The sequence below is a fragment of the Macaca thibetana genome, chromosome X (assembly GCF_024542745.1).
Source record: "Macaca thibetana thibetana isolate TM-01 chromosome X, ASM2454274v1, whole genome shotgun sequence".
NCBI classification, from domain to species: Eukaryota; Metazoa; Chordata; class Mammalia; order Primates; family Cercopithecidae; genus Macaca; species Macaca thibetana.
This window is the reverse complement of record NC_065598.1, coordinates 92,549,763-92,568,283: the sequence shown is the minus strand read 5'-3', so window position 1 is coordinate 92,568,283 and position 18,521 is coordinate 92,549,763. Positions and strand designations below refer to the sequence as shown.

Below are 18,521 nucleotides of genomic sequence, written 5' to 3'. Positions count from 1 at the left end.
CCATGTGAGGATACCATAAGAAGTCAGCAGTTTGCAACCCGGAAGAGGGCCCTTACCAGAACTCCATCAAGCTGGTACCCTAATCTTGGACTTCCAGTCTCCACAACTGTGTGTAATAAATTTCTGTTGTTCATATGCCACCTAGTCTATGGGACTTTGCTATAGTAGCCTGTGCTGACTGAGATACCCATATTTGTCTCACTACAGAGAATGCCCTTTCTCCATGCTATCACATAACTGTTTTAAAAAAAAATCCCTGCACTTTAAGACTCTCTTCTACTGCCTATCTTTCCATGAAGTCATCCCTAATACTTCATTTGGAATTAACACCATTTGTGCTCCCATAGCACCTTTTCCTTCTACAGTAGCACTTATCACATTTCACCCAGCAGCACAGGTTTGTATACATCAGATTCTCCAACTCTGTTTCTAGTGGGTAGGAGTTCTTTATTTTAACCCTGATAATGCTTAGCACAGCACTGAGGTGAGCTTCTCCAAAACACTTATTAAATTGGATTAAGTATTGAACATGAAGAATTTCAGAGCTAGAATATTACCAACTGAGTAGCTTGCCCAAATCATCAGTAATAAAACCATATATAGCTACAAATTAGATGTTTGTGGACAATTCCCAGCCAATTTCTCAAGCTCTATTATTTCTCAACTAATGTAATCCAACAAAAAGGAAATGTGTTAAGAGGCATTTATTAGACTCCTAATAGAATCTGTGATAGGAGAAAAGTAAAACATATTTATGTAAAAAATAGAAAATTATAGCACATTTCTAGATTTTAAATATAACCTGTTACTTCTAAGAAGAAGACAGAATGCTATCATAAAATACCATGTATTTTGGAATCAGAATCAGTTAACCTCTCTGAGACTCATTTTCCATATTTGTTAAATGTGAGAAACAACTACACCTACCATACATGTTTATAATAAAAAATTAACATGGTGATGTAAAGCTCCTAGAACAACACCTGAAATACTGTAGGTGCTCACTAAACATTAGTTCCCTCTCTATCCCACTTCCGAGTTGGTGAAAAATATTTCCTATGATCACCTACATTCAGTCATAAAACAAGTTCAGTCACAACCTTCTAAGATCTTAATATTTTAAAATCAATGACACTTAAAACAAATATGTGCCTTTACATAACTCTAAACTTGCATACATGATAATCTCACTATTAAGAATGGCTTGCCTTGGCTGGTCTGAAGGTAGTGAGTTATCTCAAATGATTGTTCACAGTTACAGATCCAACTCCTTGTTCTATTCTTTCCCCTCTTCTCACTACTGCACTTGACTAGTCTTAAAAAAAAAAAAAAAAAAAAAAAAAAAAAAAAAATTGCCTGCTAATCTTACAAAGCTATTCTTCATTCCTAAGACCCAAATCAAATGTTACCTCTGTGAAGTCTTTCTTCTCCCTACCACGCACAGTATGCAGCATTCCCAAGAGCGTTCTCCTCATGCCTATTTATTATAGAATTTACTACTTTATACATATCTGTCATTTTCTCATTAGGCCATGAGCTCCTCAAGAGTTAAGACCTGCATATAGTTATGTTTATACCCTCAGCATGATGCCCCATGCATAACAAGGATTTGATGTGTCTGGAAGGCACACTATAACATACATTTATAATAAGGACAACTGTTAATATGGCCATGCATGCTGCAGAATGAACTGGCTCTCTATGGGAAACTGAAGGGGAATGAAATGATCATGTCACCTTCAAGCAGGCAATAAAGGGTTTAAGAGTTATATAAAGAACTAGAAAGAAAGTACTTAGGATTCACTGAGAACAGAAAAAAGAGGAGGTTATTTCAGGCATATGAGACAATACACCTAACAGTTTCAACTTTTAAAAGGGGGGCAAATTAAAAAAGGAAGAAGATACAATTTGGCACTTAATAGTAGCCCTAAAAATAAAAATACAGTGGGACCTGATGAGTTGAATGAGAAGTAGTCACTGACTTTCACTGGTCAAATAGGGAAGTTAACCTTCATTCAACTGGACCAGAAATCATAAAGGTCAGTCAGTGACAATAGAGTAATACAGTCTGGTGATAAGTGAAGCAAGTAAACCTTAGCTTGAAAAGGTAAACCTGATAAATAGTGTGTGTGTGTCCATGTGTGTCTGTGTATGTGTTTGTATGTGTTTTGAGAGCGTCAAGTTAATTTTTATTTTTCCTGTAAAGAGGAAAAATATTAAAAACACCACCATAAAGTATTTCAGGTGTTACGCAGTTTTTAGTAGAACTGCAACACAGTCAGGAGATGCCTCTCAGCAACCGATGACAAAGTATCAAACTTAGATGTCAGAGTAGATAGAAAAGTTTGGCATCATCTGCATCTGCATTTCCATCCAGGTGGTATTTGAAGAGGCATATGATTGCCTGCAATTGTATGTGGAGAAGAACAGATAACAGTGAGAAGTTGTGAGATGGAAGGCAAAGAAAGCTGGCACTTTAGCAGTCAGCAAATCAAGAGGCAGAAGCTGTCAGAGAAGACTGTACCATAGAATCTGAAATCCAGGCCAGGTGCATGGCTCAGGCTTGTAATCACTTTGGGAGGCTGAGACAGGCGGATCGCTGGAACCCAGGGGTTAGAGAGCAGCCTGGGTAACATGGCGAAACTCCATCTCCACGAAAAATACAAAAATTAGCTGAGCATGATGGCATGCCCCTGTAGTCCCAGCTACTCAGGAGGCTGAGGTGGGAGGATCGCTTAAGCCTGGGAGGTCGAGGCTGCAGTGAGCCGTGATTGTGCCACTGCACTCTAGCCTGGGTAACAGAGGGAGACCTTGTCTCAAAATAATATATAAATAAATAAAATTTATATAGATGATGAGTTAAAAGTCACCAGCCTCAAAAGTTGTTGAAGTATCAAAGAATCCACAGATGGAAAAATAGCCTTTTAAACTCACTAGGAGGAAAATGAATATTTTCCTTAGATGTTACAAATGAAGTAAGTGATAAAAGGTATAGTTGACAACTAAAAAGTTGACAACAGTGCCATCCACCAGATTTCCGGTAGTAGAAAAGAAGAAAATGCAAATAAAATTGGCGGGAGTCAATGAAACAAACCATGCTTCCGTGAAGACAGGGATTAGCTGACTCTGTCTGAATAGAGAGGAAAGGAGAGAATGGAAAGTAAAGAACGGCTGAGGAGGCACAGACATTTTTCACACTAAATATACAAAAAGTTTTTCACACTAAATATACAAAGTGTTATAGGGTCTAAAGCGGAGTCTCTTAACCTTGACATTTTACACTGAATAATTCTTTGTGCTGGAGAGAATGTCCTATGATTGTAGGATAGAGAACAGCAACCCGGGCCTCTATTCACTAGATGCCAGTGTAGCACCCTCCCCTAGTTGTGAGAACCAAAAATGTCTCCAGACATTACCAAACGTTCCCTGGGAGGTAAAATTAGTCCCCACTGAAAATCACCGGTCTAAAGAAAAAGAACAACATGCTTTTTGGGACACGGGAATGCTATATCCTTTCTTACATATTTATCCATAACACATATCCCTTTGGGTCAGATGGAGTGAAAAACAAAAGAACATCAACAACCAGGACTATATTTAGAGAAAATATGAATTCGTAAAAATTGGTAAGAGGTATTTGAAAGACAGAAATTTACTAAGATTCTTAGTCTGCTTAATTATCAGCTTTCCCAGTTATGTCTCTATCATTGTGAGAGCTTAAGATATCCTTCACTTTCTAGTTTCATGCTGTATTGTACACAGTTGTATGAACAGAACCAATGTAGAAATATTAGCTCATTAACATTGGTAATCAAGCCAGGTACAGTGGCTCATTCCTATAATCCAAGTGAGAGGCTGAGTTGAGACAGGAGGATCACTTGAGGCTAGGAGTTCCAGACCAGCCTGGGCAACACAGCAAAATGCTGTCTCTACCAAAAAAAAAAAAAAAAATTAGTGGGGCATGGTGGCAAATGCCTGTAGTACCAGCTACTTGGGATACTAAGGGAGGATGATCACCTGAACCCAGGAGTTTGAGTTTGCAGTGAGCTATGCTCATGCCACTGCATTCCAGTCTGGGCAACAGAGCAAGACCTCATCTCTTTTAAAAAAAAAAAAAAAAAAAGAGTTTAAGATTAGTAATTATAAGAAACAGGCCACAATTTCAGGCTCCAGACACATACTGGTATATTCGTAATCTAGTTTACCTGTCACATTTTTAAAAATTAAGGGCTTTTCCTTTGGGGAACAACGATGGATCAAACTAAGGGGACTAGAACTCAAACTACATTATACACTTCCATATTGTTTGGCACTTAACGCCCGTAGTTTAGGGCTCTATTACTCGTCACACGTCAACACAAAAATAGTTTGTCACAACACTTTCTGCAAACTAATTAAAAAGATAGCACTTGGCTCAATATACCACACTTTTATAGCAGCCAATCTTTAGGCGAAGCACACGCAGGAAGCAGCAGGAGAGGGTAGGTGGTTCTTGGCACTCCCCTAAACAAGAAACAATGCATATCGCGTACTTGTGTAACAGGAGATGGCATTAATTTTTCCAAAGCACTTCACTTCATGCGAAAGATCACAAACAGAAAGGAAGTGGGCAATAGAGGAGAGAGAGAAACTAAAAGATGAACTCGGCATTATGACCTGCAATGTAACCTCTTCAGAAGCTAGTCTCTGCAAGGCTGACATACAAACAACAAGAAAATCATACGCAATGTGCAATAGTAGTAAAGTACACAGGCCTTTTGCTGGCCATGCAATTAGTTAATAAAGGCCAGACTGTCAGACAGGTTTTTTTTTTTTTTTTTCCCAGTGGTGGGCTATCACAGGCTGGTATTTTTAAGAACTGTGTTCAAGTAGCCTTAAAATCCACAGCCTTATCACTTTTGTCCTGGTGGCTTTTTCTTAGTGGTCACATTTCTGACCCATTACTTCATGGCAGTGATTCAAAGAATTTTTTTTTTTTTTTTTTTTTTTTTGACAATGGCACTAAAATGAATGGCTCCTGAACTCTGTCTTCTAAATTACACATAAGCAGAGTGCAAATCTAGGCTAGGTCCCACCATCACCAGTCTAGAGAACCACTAGGTCTTCAGTTCAATTTACAGCTACCTTGACGTTCTCAGGCAGTATAGAAAATTGTGGTGTAAAACATACATTTTATAGTCATATTGGTCTTGAATTCGATTTTTTTTTTAATATTTTATTTTATTTTTTTGAGACAGAGTCTTACTCTGTTGCCCAGGCTGAAGTGCAGTAGCGGATCTCAGCTCACTGCAACCTCTGCCTCCCAGGATCAAGCAATTCTCCTGCCTCAGTCTCCCGAGTAGCTGGGATTACAGGTGCCCACCACCATGCCTGGCTAATTTTTGTATTTTCAGTAGAGACAGGGTTCCACCATGTTGGCCAGGCTGGTCTTGAACTCCTGACCTCTGGTGATCCACCCGCCTCGGCCTCCCAAAGTGCTGGGATTACAGGTGTGAGCCACCACACCTGGCCCCACATTGGTCTTCTATTCTAAATTCACCTTTGCATATTCTCGGGCCAGTTACTCGTCTGCTTAGAGTTGTTTTCTTCACCTATAAAATGATTGCTGTGAGGATGAAGTGAGTTAAAACTGATCAAGGAGACAATCTGCCATCAATCCCTGAGCATCACCTGCCCATTCTTGCTGGCTATGGCAAGACTAAAAGGCACTGACAGTATTTCACTGTGGCCATTTCCCATGGCTGTGTTTGCAGCAAACAACCTTGAGGACGAGGTGGTATCTCCCCACCCCAATGACCAAGCTGACTTCTTAATGCTACAAAATTGGCAAACCCCCAAGCTCATCGTTCCTCTCCTGCAATGCGACTGACTCCATTTGTGGCCATCATGCTGGTCTACCTATGATGGGCCTTATGGTCATAGTGAACCAGCATGTCATGCTGACATTCTGGCTACTGCTTTTGCAATGAATATTAAACTGTCTTTTGTCCGTCGGGTCTTCTGCAATCATCCATGAAACAGTAACAGGTAGGTAAGTAGGGGAAAATCCCAGACCTTGCACAGTTCTTAACAAATACATGCAAAGCACTTTGAACAAAAACTGGTACCTATGCTATTGTGTACTACTGAGAATCACCTCTGGGAAGGCTTGCATACTGTACTTGGTCACTGAACCAAAGCAACCACCCAAGAATCAGGATGACGCAGAGGAAGCCAGCACTCCCTAGGGCTCAGACCATTACCTTCCGTACAATTCATAAAAGAATGTTGGCATGGCCTTCACTAGAGTAGGCTAACCCAGACTCCAGAAACAGGACAATAAAGTTAACTGGGATAGTCACTCTTTAGCATTCAGCCTTAAACAATCATCTTTCATAATTCCAACTTTTTGTCTAACTGGAATCCAGAGGTCTTGTATTTATGTTAGGGTAGATGTATTACAGCTTTCAATAAACTTTGACTCCCAGTATGCCAGAGCTAAATGGAACTTTGTAGATCATCTATTTCGATTCCCTTATTGTACAGAATAAACTGACACCCAGACAGAAGAAAAATAAATGACTTGTCCAGAGTCACATTTTTAAAAAGTAGTCGGTTTATCTCCATATGACCTTTTTTTAAAATTTTTATTTTCTTTTAGAGTCAGGGTCTCACTGTCACCCAGGCTGGAATGCAGTGGTATGATCACAACTCACTGCAGCCTCAACCTCCTGGGCTCAAGCAATCCTCCTGCCTTTCCCAAAGTGCTAGGATTACAGGCATCAGCCACTGCACCCAGCCCAACCTTTTTAAATAACCAGAAACAAACTCCTAAAAAACACTTACCAGGATCAGTTAAATATCCTATTTAGCTTATTTCAATTCTATATAGCATATTAAAAACTTTTAGATTCCATAAAATACAATGTAGGCATCTTGAAAAACATGAAGTGGTGACACTAAGATCAAAATGAAGTTTCGACTAGTTCATAACTACATGGTGATGAGTGAGGATAGGAAATGCTTTAAAATAAATCTCTGTCGCATTCAGTAATTGATTTAACATCCAACGGCCATCCTTCTGCCTGTTATCTCCGTGGTCAGACAATAGGATACACCACTGATAACAGTCACAGAAATCAGTAAAAACAACAAGAAATAAGATGTCCTTCAGAGTTATAAACATGCAAGTAGTAACATTATTTAAGGAGGAGAGAGGAGGTTGAAAGTAGGGACTTGTAACATACCTTGATCTACAATTAGCTATAACAGAACCCACAGGAAGAATGTGAAAAATTGGGCCCAGAGCCCTACACAGTTCCTACTGTAAAGTGTAACTAATACCCCAGTTCCATTTTACACAGAGATAATGGCCATTTAAAATCTAGTATTTTGTCCCAGACCGACTCAGCTTATTTAAAAATGTAGGATTTGGCTCTCATGGGAACTTACAAGACCATCTGAATGCAGTTTGATGAAGCAAGTATAGGTTGTAATGAAGAAGCCTAAGAATTTGAGATAAGAGAATACAGGGAAGCCCTACTTTCGTAAAACAAACACGTGAAAATCTGAACTGCCAGCATGGATAAAATCCAGGCCATTTTTGAATCATAAACTTATTCTTCCCTGTAATAGCTTGTTTAAAGACCATTAGCGCCAGGCGTTGTGGCTCATACCTGTAACTCCAGCACTTTGGGAGGCCGAGGCAGGCATATCACTTGAGGCCAGGAGTTCAGGACCAGCCTGGCCAAAATGGCAAAACCCCATCTCTACTAAAAATACAAAAACAATTAGCCAGGTGGGATGACGCACACCTGTGATCCCAGCTACACAGGAGGCTGAGGGAGGAGACTCTTTTGAACCCAAGAAGCGGAGGTCGCAGTGAGCCGAGATCACGCCACTGTGCTTCAGCCTGGGCAACAGAGCGAGACTCTGTCTCAAAAAAAAAACAAAAAAAAACAAAAAAAAAGACCATTAGCTAGTCAACCAAAGTCGGGGTGGGGAGGTGGAGAATGTAAATTAATGCAATGTCAATGAAAAACAAGCTGAGGGCACCCTAAGAAATTTATTTTCACTCACAAATATTTTATGTACACATTGATTCTTCTGAAAAACGTTGATTTTGTAATATGAGGTACTAGACTGCAGAGCATATTATTAGAGGAAATGCCTCTGCCAAATTTGTTTTAACCCATCTTAACTTCCTATATGTTCTTGCCCTGTATCATGAGCAATGAAAGTGGAAATAAGTATGGTACAAACTTCAGAAAACAATGCAGCTGGGCACGCTAGTTCATGCCTGTAATCCCAGCACTTTGGGAGGCCCAGGAGGGCGGATCACTTGAGGTCAGGAGTTTGAGACTAGCCTGGGAAACACTGTGAAATCCCATCTCTACTAAAAATACAAAAATTAGCTGGGCGTGGTGGTGCATGCCTGTAATCCCAGGTACTTGGGAGGCTGAGGCAGGAGAATCGCTTGAACCCGGGAGGCGGAGGTTGCAGTGAGCAGAGATCGGGCCACTGCACTCCAGTATGGGTGACAGAGTGAGACTCCATCTAAAAAAAAAAAAAAGGAAAAAAAAGAAAAAATGCAGCCTAGATAACGTGTAACCATATGAAACTCTGTGAAACAATTATGTCAAGAAAATTGCTAAAAGGAGTGCAGAAAGGGAGGAGCCTTAAGTCGGGGAAGATAATGAACATATTGAACTACAACCTAGGCCCTCAGGGGCACAGCCATCTACATTTGAAGATTTCAATAATTCAAAAGCAAAAGTAATCAGGTACAGGATATTACATAGATATACATCTTACATTCTTTTCTCAGAACCAATGACAAATAAGAAATCCCTACTCAAAATGAAGTTTCGCTCTTGTTGCTCATGCTAGAGTACAATGGTGCAATCTTGGCTCACTGCAACCTCTGCCTTCTGGGTTCAAGCGATTCTTCTGCCTCAGCCTCCCAAGTAGCTGGGATTACAGGCGCCTCCCACCATGCATGGCTAATTTTTGTATTTTTAGTAGAGATGGTGTTTCACCATGTTGGCCCGGCTGGTCTCAAACTTCTGACCTCAGGTGATCCACCCGCCTCAGCCTACCAAAGTCCTGGGACTACAGGTGTGAGTCACCATGCCCGGGCTCCTTGCTGAATTTCTTATCAGATATGAGACTAAAATCCATCTGGTTTTAAATGTAGTAGCTAGCCCATATGGCGCCTCTGTGTGAATCAGAAAATGTGGCCCCAGGAAGACATAGTCTTGGAACTGGCACATGATTTGGTAAGTGGTGTGGCCTCTGTGGTCTCACACCCTTGATCAGGGCCCACCCATATGTACTGACCTGGTCTCTGTTATACGTATACATTATTAAAGCTCACAATGCAAGTGTAGAGCCTATACAAGGTCTTACTATCTACATATAGAATCTTTGTAAACAGTTTCAGCCAGCACAATAGACTACTAAGCATTTAAGACTTTATCAGTGATGGCTTTTCAGAGCGCAAAAAACACCACCTCCATAGTTTTCCTCCCTCCCCTGGGCCAAACAAAAGAAGAAATTGCCAGTTGTCTGGCTCTAACAATTATCACTCATCTGTCTGTTTTGAGGAAAACTTCCCAACTGACCGGGTTGGTAAACGGTCAGTCTAGAAGTTGCAGGCTAGGATAACTAGCCTAAATCTACTTGAGTCTATAGTTAGTGAAATTATTTGCCTATTGCCTCTCAGCACAATAACAGCACTAAACTGCTGTCTGGAAAGTAGTAGTTACACAATTTCTTTAGTAAATCTGTGTGGAGTCTAGGACATTTGCCCAAGTTGATTTCTCATATTTACCCACTCCACCCATCCCCAGCTCCATCACCTCATTAGTGTAGTCTGGTTTTCTGTAAGCCCACAAACATCTCAATAAGGATAACTTCTTTGTAAAGGTTTACTCACCCAATTATCCAAATTTAGCAACCTAGACTATATCAAAGGGGCTGAAAACAAAGATAGACCAAACTGGCATTTGTTCTGAAATAAAACTAGAGCCAGTAACATAAACTTAGTTGTTGTGGTGGGGTGTGTGTGTCAAAGAGTCATATGAACCCTTTATCTAGAGAAATGAAGAATAATTTTCCTTTGCCTAACTATCTACAGCATTTCCCTGAAAGGAAAATTCTTACACATAAGCCCCACCCCACTTCACAAATTGCAAAATGAAGAATTAGTGATTGCCCAACCAGCGAGTAAAGCCAAAACTAATTTGTTCTATTTTTGATGGTACATAATAGCTGTTCCAAGGAGTCTACCCACCCTCGTATAGTCAACCTTTCCAGATACTTCTACAGAATTAAAGACAGAAGTGAACTTAATTTGGGCTGATGCTTTATGATAGCACTTTATGTATAGTAAATCTGAATAAGATTTTACCAGTAATTTAAAGCTGTATTTGTTTAAGGAGTTCAGTGACATGTACATTAATTAGGTACACATCTGATCAGAAATCTAATCTTTTTAGGCAATCATTAATATTTGATTATGGAATGAATGCTAGATGATACCAAGGAATATGTTAATTTCAATTTTTAAAGATGTGACAGTATGTAGGAGTAAAATGACAAGATATCTGAGATTTGCACTAAAATACTTTAGCAAGGGAAAAATAAAGGATGGATCAAGCAAATGTTGCAAAATGTAGATAACTTATATCTGGGCAATGGATAGATGGTGGCGGTTCATTGTACTATTCTACTTTTTAGCACGTTTGAAAATTTGTTTAAGTTTTGTAAAAAAAAAAAGTCTTATTAACTAGCTTATATTATGAAGTTTAAACGTTAATCTCTTTTACTTTTAGCTTAATAACACACCAACAAATTAACGGTTAGTTAAAATTCCTCTTAATTTTGAGCAGATCTTTCTTTTTAAAGCCTGGATGTCTATGATATCACAGAACAACAAATAGATTATTTGTTGTTAAATAGATTTTTTAAAAAGGATTGTACCCAAAATCTCTTCTCCCTTGGGTGAGTGCCAGAACTGCCAGGTGATTGAGTCAACAGCCATTTTGGAATAATTCCTTCCTAATGAGTGAGAACCTAGAAGCTTCTCACTCATTCATGGGCCACACTGTATACAGCTGGTGGCCAATATGCTGGTATGTATTTGTAGCAAGGTAGCTTACTCTCCTTAAAGCAATACAGTAAAATCTTCAGTAAACCAAAGCCTGTGTAAATGGTGATAAGTAAGAATTTTGTTTTCTACATTCTTTCACGAGAAAGGGACCAATACCTTTCCCTGCCAGGTAACCTCACACAAAGCCAGTTAAATAACAGAATTCAGTTGTTTGTTTAAGCTACAGCCAGAGTATATTATTTGGAAACAGATTCAGCCTGATCAGGAAAATAAGTTTTAAATCAGTATGAGTTCATTTCTTTCCATTACTGACATTCACAATAACTAGCTATGTGAAAATATATCTTAATCTTTCTTTAAATGCATCAGTTTTGAGCTGTATCCCACAATGGGTATCTTCACAACATGCCCACTTGGATATCAAGTTTAGAACTATATTTTAAGTCACCTGGACATCATAGTTTTTCCTGTCTTGAGGGGAAAAAAATGTATCAAACACCCCAAATCCAGGAAAAGGAGCTGGTCTCTTCTGCATGGTAGACTGGAGTTGGGTCTTCAATAATAACCCCTGTGGTGCTAGTGGTACCTGGTAACATTTAACCAGGTGTGCTGATTTATATAAATTAGCCTATATTACGTATGCTGTTATTTACAGTGTTCTTTGAGAGCAGGTTGGAAAAGAATATGATTTCACTTCAGTAACATGTTGCTACTGCCAGAGCTTAATAATATCTAGGTGGATTACAATTATAATTGTTACAAAAAGGAACAAAAGAAGAAAAATTGAATAACTTTTTCACCTTCAGAGTCCCTGAAGCACAATGACTCAGTGCTATGGATAATTTCTACAATGGAGGTAGCTTTTAAACTTATCTCTAAATCAGTCCCCTTAACACTTCAGTGACTCAGTTTCCTTATTTGTACAAAGGCAGTAAGCTGCCTGACAAGCCATAATGTCACAGATATCAAATGGAAGTTTTGATTTAAAAAATTTTAAAGCCTCAAAGTGACACAATGAAAGAAAAGGGTAGACTGGTTCTTCAAAAAACTATCGTGGAAAAAAATTAGACTCACATCTTATATTCATTCAACAGAATGAAATCTTAGTAATTAGACTCACATCTTATATTCATTCAACAGAATGAAATCTTAGTAAAAGGACAGAATGTATATTCCTCCAAAGGGACAAATGGTATTGGGGAGAGAATAAGGAATCTTTCAACATATAACCATATCATGGTACTTTATACAATCATAACGTTAGCACTGTCAAAATGCAACAAAGACATTAAACCATCCAACCATAATCATATTTGATTCAAGTACTATAAGGGGTTAATAAAAATGCTCTATATTTGTATAACAACATAGAATTTCCTAATGCTTTCTCACTCATTACTGTATTTTATCTAAAACACCTTGTGAAGAAAATCAGGCAGGCAGCATTATCTCCAACTGGCAGACATTAATCAAAGAGCTCAAACTTCTGGTGCTAAATGGCTCATCACAAATCACAGGCAAATAAAAGATAGATGGGACACTGGAACCCAGGTCTTTTGGTTCTCCGTTCCATATTCTTTTGCCAATAATCTGAAGTCTCCTGCTAATAACAGTAAAATGTTACTTGGCTCCTCATTGTTGGTACTGTTTCTGTGCTTGGAAGTTTAGGCTCTGACATCACAAGAATTCAAACAAGCGGGAAGGTAGAAGAGTTCTCCCAGCCCTGAAGAAGTTTACTGAGTTTCAAAATTGGAGAAAAGACAGAGGAATGTATTGATAGGTTCATAGGTTCATTTGAAGGAGTACATATACTAAAAAAAAAAAAAAAAACAAAAAACACACACACACATACAAATAAACATTTTTTTAAAGAGCCTCTTTTCACCAGTTTGCACTCTCAAAACATCTGATACATAGGGGAAAAAAATCCCCAGCTAATAATTATGTACTGAGTAGTTTTGCACCCAAGCACCGGCCTGCCAGGTTTTCAAGAATAGACATAAAATGGGACCCGTTCCCAGAGGCAGTTTAAAATCTTTGCAGAGACAAGATCGGCATGTAACATTCAGACTCATGACAGTTATGAGTCCACAAGAAGGAAAGCCCTCACTAAACTGAAGTAATCGGTGAAGGTTTAATGGAAGAGTGAGAGAATACTGAGACTTGAGCTGGGCTGTGAAAGGGGGGTAAAAGTTATAAAAGAGAAAGGGGTGGACATTTCAGATTTGGTGGGGATGCTCAGGGTGGGTGGTACTAAGGAGAGGCAATGGAGGTGGCAGAAGGAAACTGAGGTGCAGAGAAAAAACGCCTATTAAATGGATGAGCTGGTGAATGGATGAATGGATGAGCTGCAACTGGAATCCAGGTCTCTGCACATCAAACACTCTTTTATGCCACTCTGCTCCTTCTAAATGGTATTCCTGCCTCCATTCTAGCATGCCTTTCCGAGAAATTCTCCAAAGTACTACATTTTTTTCCCGAAACGCAAATCTGATCAGGTCATTCTCCGCCTTAATCTCTTCAATGAGCTACCCCTACTTTCAGAAAGAAGTTGAAACTCTAACATGGCATACAAGATCCATCATGATCCAGACCCTGTCTCTTTTCTAGCAAGTCCACCATGTGTACCCTTTGTTTCAGTCACATTCATCTAAATGAACTTCATTGGATATGCACCCTTATCTGTTTACCTTTGTATAATGTCATTTTTTCAACCTAGAATGCCTTCGCCTCACCTATTTTCTTCAGCCTTGCTGCAAATGTCACCTACTACGATAAGCCTTTTCTTACTCAAGCATGCAATTCTACGTAGATGCCTCTCCATGACCACACCCCACCATGCATATTCCTATAGCAACTTATCACACTGGTTTTTTTTTTTCTTTAAAGAGATGGGTTCTCTGTCACCAAGGCTGTAATACGGTGGTATAGTCAGAGCTCATTGCAGCTTCAAACTCCTGAGCTCAAGCAATCCTCTTGCCTTAGCAGCCTGTGTAGCTGGGATTATAGGCACAAGCTACCACGTCTGGCTCACATCGCATTTTAAGCATTAATTAACTTCCCTGTCTATCTCAGTAGACTACAAGTATCTTTGTATCACCAACCCTTAGAATTATGCCTAGCACACAGTAGGTACTCAGTAAACCTGTCTTGCATAAATGAAATCATTGTTGCTCCTCCCTTATCATTAAAAATCAAGACTGGGTGCAGTGGCTCACGCCTGTAATCCTAGCACTTTGGGATGTGGAGGTGGGCGGATCACTTGAGGTCAGGAATTCGAGACCAGCCTGGGAAATATGGTGAAACCCCATCTCTACAAAAATACAAAAAAGATTAGCTGGGTGTGGTGGCGCACACCTGTAATCCCAGCTGCTCGGGAGGCTGAGGCAAGAGAATCGCTTGCACCCAGGAGGCAGAGGCGGCAGTGAGCTGAGATCACACCACCACACTCCAGCCTGGGCAACAGAGCGAGACTCCATCTCAAAATAAATAAATAAATAAATAAAAACATAATTTATCCAGTTGTAAACAAAGAACCAAATACTCAGGAAGTTACATAATAACCAGAAAAATTAACAAATTTGACTTTACTGTTTGAAGAACCAAAGGCTTCAGAAGTTACGCAGAAATACAAAGTCAAAAATGCAAAAACATCAAATACTGTTAGGTCACTCTACGCTACCGTGTGGTATGGGGGGTGCAGTGTTATGCATCAATATTGGCCTCTCTTAATGGTTAAGTCACTGCCTTAAATAAGTGGGATTCAAGATGTAGTTCCTTCATAACACTTACAGAGCTTTCTCTTCTACTCAATTTAACAAAATGCATTCCATGGTTGACATCAAATTACAAATTAATCTAAGATTCATGCTGTTTGATGACATGTTGCAATCTGGGCCTAACCAAAATAGTTACATAAAATCCAAAACTCTACTACTAATGCATTATTCAAAATGTGATGAGTCCAAGACAGGAATGCCTTATTTTAAAAGAATCAAAATGAAAGGGTCATTATGAGGATGCTTATATGAAGACAACTGAAGTGAATTTCATTAAATTTTTATTTAAGTAATCTTAAATAGAAATCATTATAATGTTGAAATGCCACTCTGCAAAAGTTCTCACTAATACTCATTAAAAAGTTGAGGATATAAATGAAAGCAGTTCCTCTCCATAGAAAATATGCTTTGCAGCCTGACCAACATGGTGAAATCCCATCTCTACTAAAAATACAAAAATTAGCCGGGTGGGGTGGCACGTGCCTGTAATCCCAGCTACTTAGGAGGCTGAGGCAGGAGAATCGCTTGAACCTGGGAGGCAGAAGTTGCAGTGAGCCAAGATCGCGCCACTGGACTCCAGCCATGTCGACAGAGCGAGACTTCGTCTCAAAAAAAAAAAAAAGAAGAAGAAAAGAAAATATGCGTTCCATTTCCGTTTCTCCAGATTTCTGAGGAGCTAAATGAAAACAACCAGACTACATAAGCCTTATACCTTAGGAATCCATTATAGTAGAGCGACTGAATTAATTTTCCTCTGTAGTGCAAAGTTTAATCTAAGCTATGTAGACATTGAGTAGTTAACTTCTTTTTTACCACCACAAGAATCTGTTTCAATATCAATCACCTATGTGGTCAATGCCATTTCCCTTGACCACACAGTGGAATCAACTGTCCTTTACTTTCTATCTTTTGTAATGCTATAGTTCTTACTCTTCCATAGGTAATGGATACCTTTGAAAAACTGATGAAAGCTATGGGGCCCAGAAAAATAAATGTACCCATATACACTCAAATATTTTCATACAATTTCAGGAGTTTAAGAACCTCTATCCCCCAAGATCACCTACACAAATAATTTCTATCACCATATGGCTCTCTTTTATAATCCCACACCACAACTCCTTTACACTCATATACACACGCAAATTAAGGACTAGTTCAGAGATTATTAACATAATACTCAAAATAATAAAATTTCATCTAAGTAAAGTTTTATCTTACTAGCAAACTTCTAAGAGTCCCAGATGAATTCTTTCCTGAAAAGTTTACTAAATCTTACTGTTTGGTCAACTTGCTTGCCTTAAAATGTGCCACAATGTCTTCCTAAATTTGTTTTTGTTAACTCTGACACATCTGCTTGTAAAATCACATAAGGCTCAAAAGTTACGTTCGAGCAAAAAAAGAAAATTCGTGTCAATATTAACAAACTCTTGGATTCAAATACTTGTTCTACCGTATCAAGCTATGTTCAACACGGAACAGTGAAGTTAGCTAGGAACTGAAAATGATACAATCTCATAACTATCTAGTTACCTTGTCAAAGCAAGTAAAACATAAAAGATGAAACAGGACAAATGGCTAAAGGGAAGAGAAGAATACAATCAAGGTGTTACTACTAACAGAGATAAGTGTTTTGTTTTTTTTTTTCTTTTCTCGAAAGCATACTTGTTTTAAAAGTGCAGATTCTTGCTAGATGTACCAAACTATTTGTGGAAAGTATCAGTTAACTTTTTACTTAAATTTTTAATCACTGATTAAGCCACAGTTTTGTACTGGATCCAAACGAAATGGCCAGATGCCACAAGAAACGGCTTTATTTACATGTCACCCTCTCCTTGTCTATTACAATCAAGTTGGTAGTTAAAGCTGAAATCTATACATTCAACATGTGGCTTGTGCTTCAGATCTGGACTAAGAATACAGCTATAAGGAGTATCTGCTGAATTTGTACAGGAAAACCCTTTCCCCTCACACCACCCAAATTAGAAAGTTTACAAAAAGCGGAACCTTTCTGAGGAGTTGAGGAAACTCCAGTATTTCCCAATGCAATACCAGGCCTCATCGATTTCATTCCTCTGCACATTCAGTGGCAGGAAATGGACTGCTACCACCGGTTCACACTATCAGCACAGTGAGATTTGCACAGTTTGTGCCTACTGCTTTTGAGCGTTCTTAATCAACTAAGTGGAAGTACTGTACGACTATGCCTATTACACACACTCGACAGTTGGTGGTACCTCACTCAGCCTTCAACTCCCACGAGCCCCCACCCTTCCAAAGAAACGTTTCTTGGGAGAGCACATGGAGAGAGGCGAGGAGGAGGAAAAAGGCACGTAGGCGCCTCTTCCTGAGATTTCTGGTAAAGTAGAAAGACTGGGAGCATAAATAGTGCTCTTCTAGATTTGCATAGCTGTAGGTGGGCTCCCAAGGACTTGGAATAAAAAGGAGGGAGGTTCCCCTGCCCCAGACCCTACGCGTTAGGAGGCAAAACAGCAACTGACAAGAGGTGGGAGGAGAATGGAATCGCGCAAAGGCTTGCGCCCACAAGTTAGACAAACAACAGCCCTACCCAGTACTCGGGGTGTCCCCAAGTTGGGGCTGGGCCTTTCTCCTTCCCGCACCGCCTCCCGGGCTGACTACAGTGAGAAAGGGGTTAAGTAGGGAAGGGGTGCTCTTCCGCCCCCACGCCGTCTCCGCGCCTCGGCGTGGCCACTCCTTTAGCGGCTCCCCGAGTTGCACAGCGAGATCGCGGTCATCCTTGGGAGGGGGCCCCGGGTGCCCCCGTGTTCAATGGCAGGAGGATCCCGGGGCTCTCCCTGTCCCTAAGGCCGGCGGGGGCTGCGGGAGCACTCACCAATTTGGGTTTGTTTTTCGTTTCCTCTTCATTGGCGGCCCGGTTCCCCGCGCTCCGCTTGTTGCTCCGGCCCCCACCGGGTTCCTCGCTGCCGCCTCCCGCTCCCGACGCCGCCGCCCCGGGCTGCTCCATCTTTCTCCGGCCCTGTCACCTGTGCCCTGTAACCCCACCTCTCCTCAACTGAGAAAGCACCTCGGGGCGCTCACACTGCCCCGCGCTGACTCGGCGGCACCTCTTCCTGAGGGAGAGAGTGTCTGCCCGGGAAGCTGCCGATTTCAGGCCCCCGGGACTCCAAGCTCCCAGGCACCCCCGACGCAACCACGCCGTTGCCACTACTCGGCGCTGGGGCAAGCCCTGCCCCTGAGCAGTTGCAATTACCACGGTCGCCGCCGCCCTCAGGGCGGTGTTTAGGGTGGAGGGAAAAGTAGGTGCCTATCTCTTTAAGAGGGCCTCAACACACGTGATTCTTCAAAGTGCCCGCATCGGCCGCCCGGGCCCGCAAAGCTGCTTCCTACTCCCGGAGCGGAGCCGGCCCCAGCTACTGAGCATGCCCGGCGCGACGACTGGAGCCTAACAGAGGACTTTCAGCTGCGGTTAGGCACTGATTTCACTTCCTAGTGGCCCAGCGAGAACAGGGAGGGAACCAGTCAAGAGAAAGGAAGGGTAGCCCATTTTAGAGATGGGGAAACTGAGGCCCGGGAGGATCCGCCTGTAAGTTTCACTGGAGGGTCAACCAGAGTATCAGCTTTCACTTCTGTGGGCCAGAGCACCTTCCCTCCCTGAGGCCTCTCGGGGG

The 18,521-nt window shown here is 40.8% G+C and overlaps 1 protein-coding gene across 6 annotated transcripts in view; it reads right to left on the bottom strand.

The window, feature by feature from the left end:
• The window catches only part of DIAPH2 (diaphanous related formin 2), a 912,659-nt gene extending 894,399 nt beyond the window's left edge, over positions 1-18,260 (bottom strand). For all 6 annotated transcript variants that reach the window (XM_050775145.1, XM_050775147.1, XM_050775146.1 and 3 more), the window contains exon 1: positions 17,726-18,260. In XM_050775145.1, the coding sequence (XP_050631102.1) occupies positions 17,726-17,857 (132 nt within the window). In that variant the 5' untranslated portion in view covers positions 17,858-18,260. The remainder of the gene's footprint in view (positions 1-17,725) is intronic.
• Between the last annotated feature and the right edge of the window lie 261 nt (positions 18,261-18,521).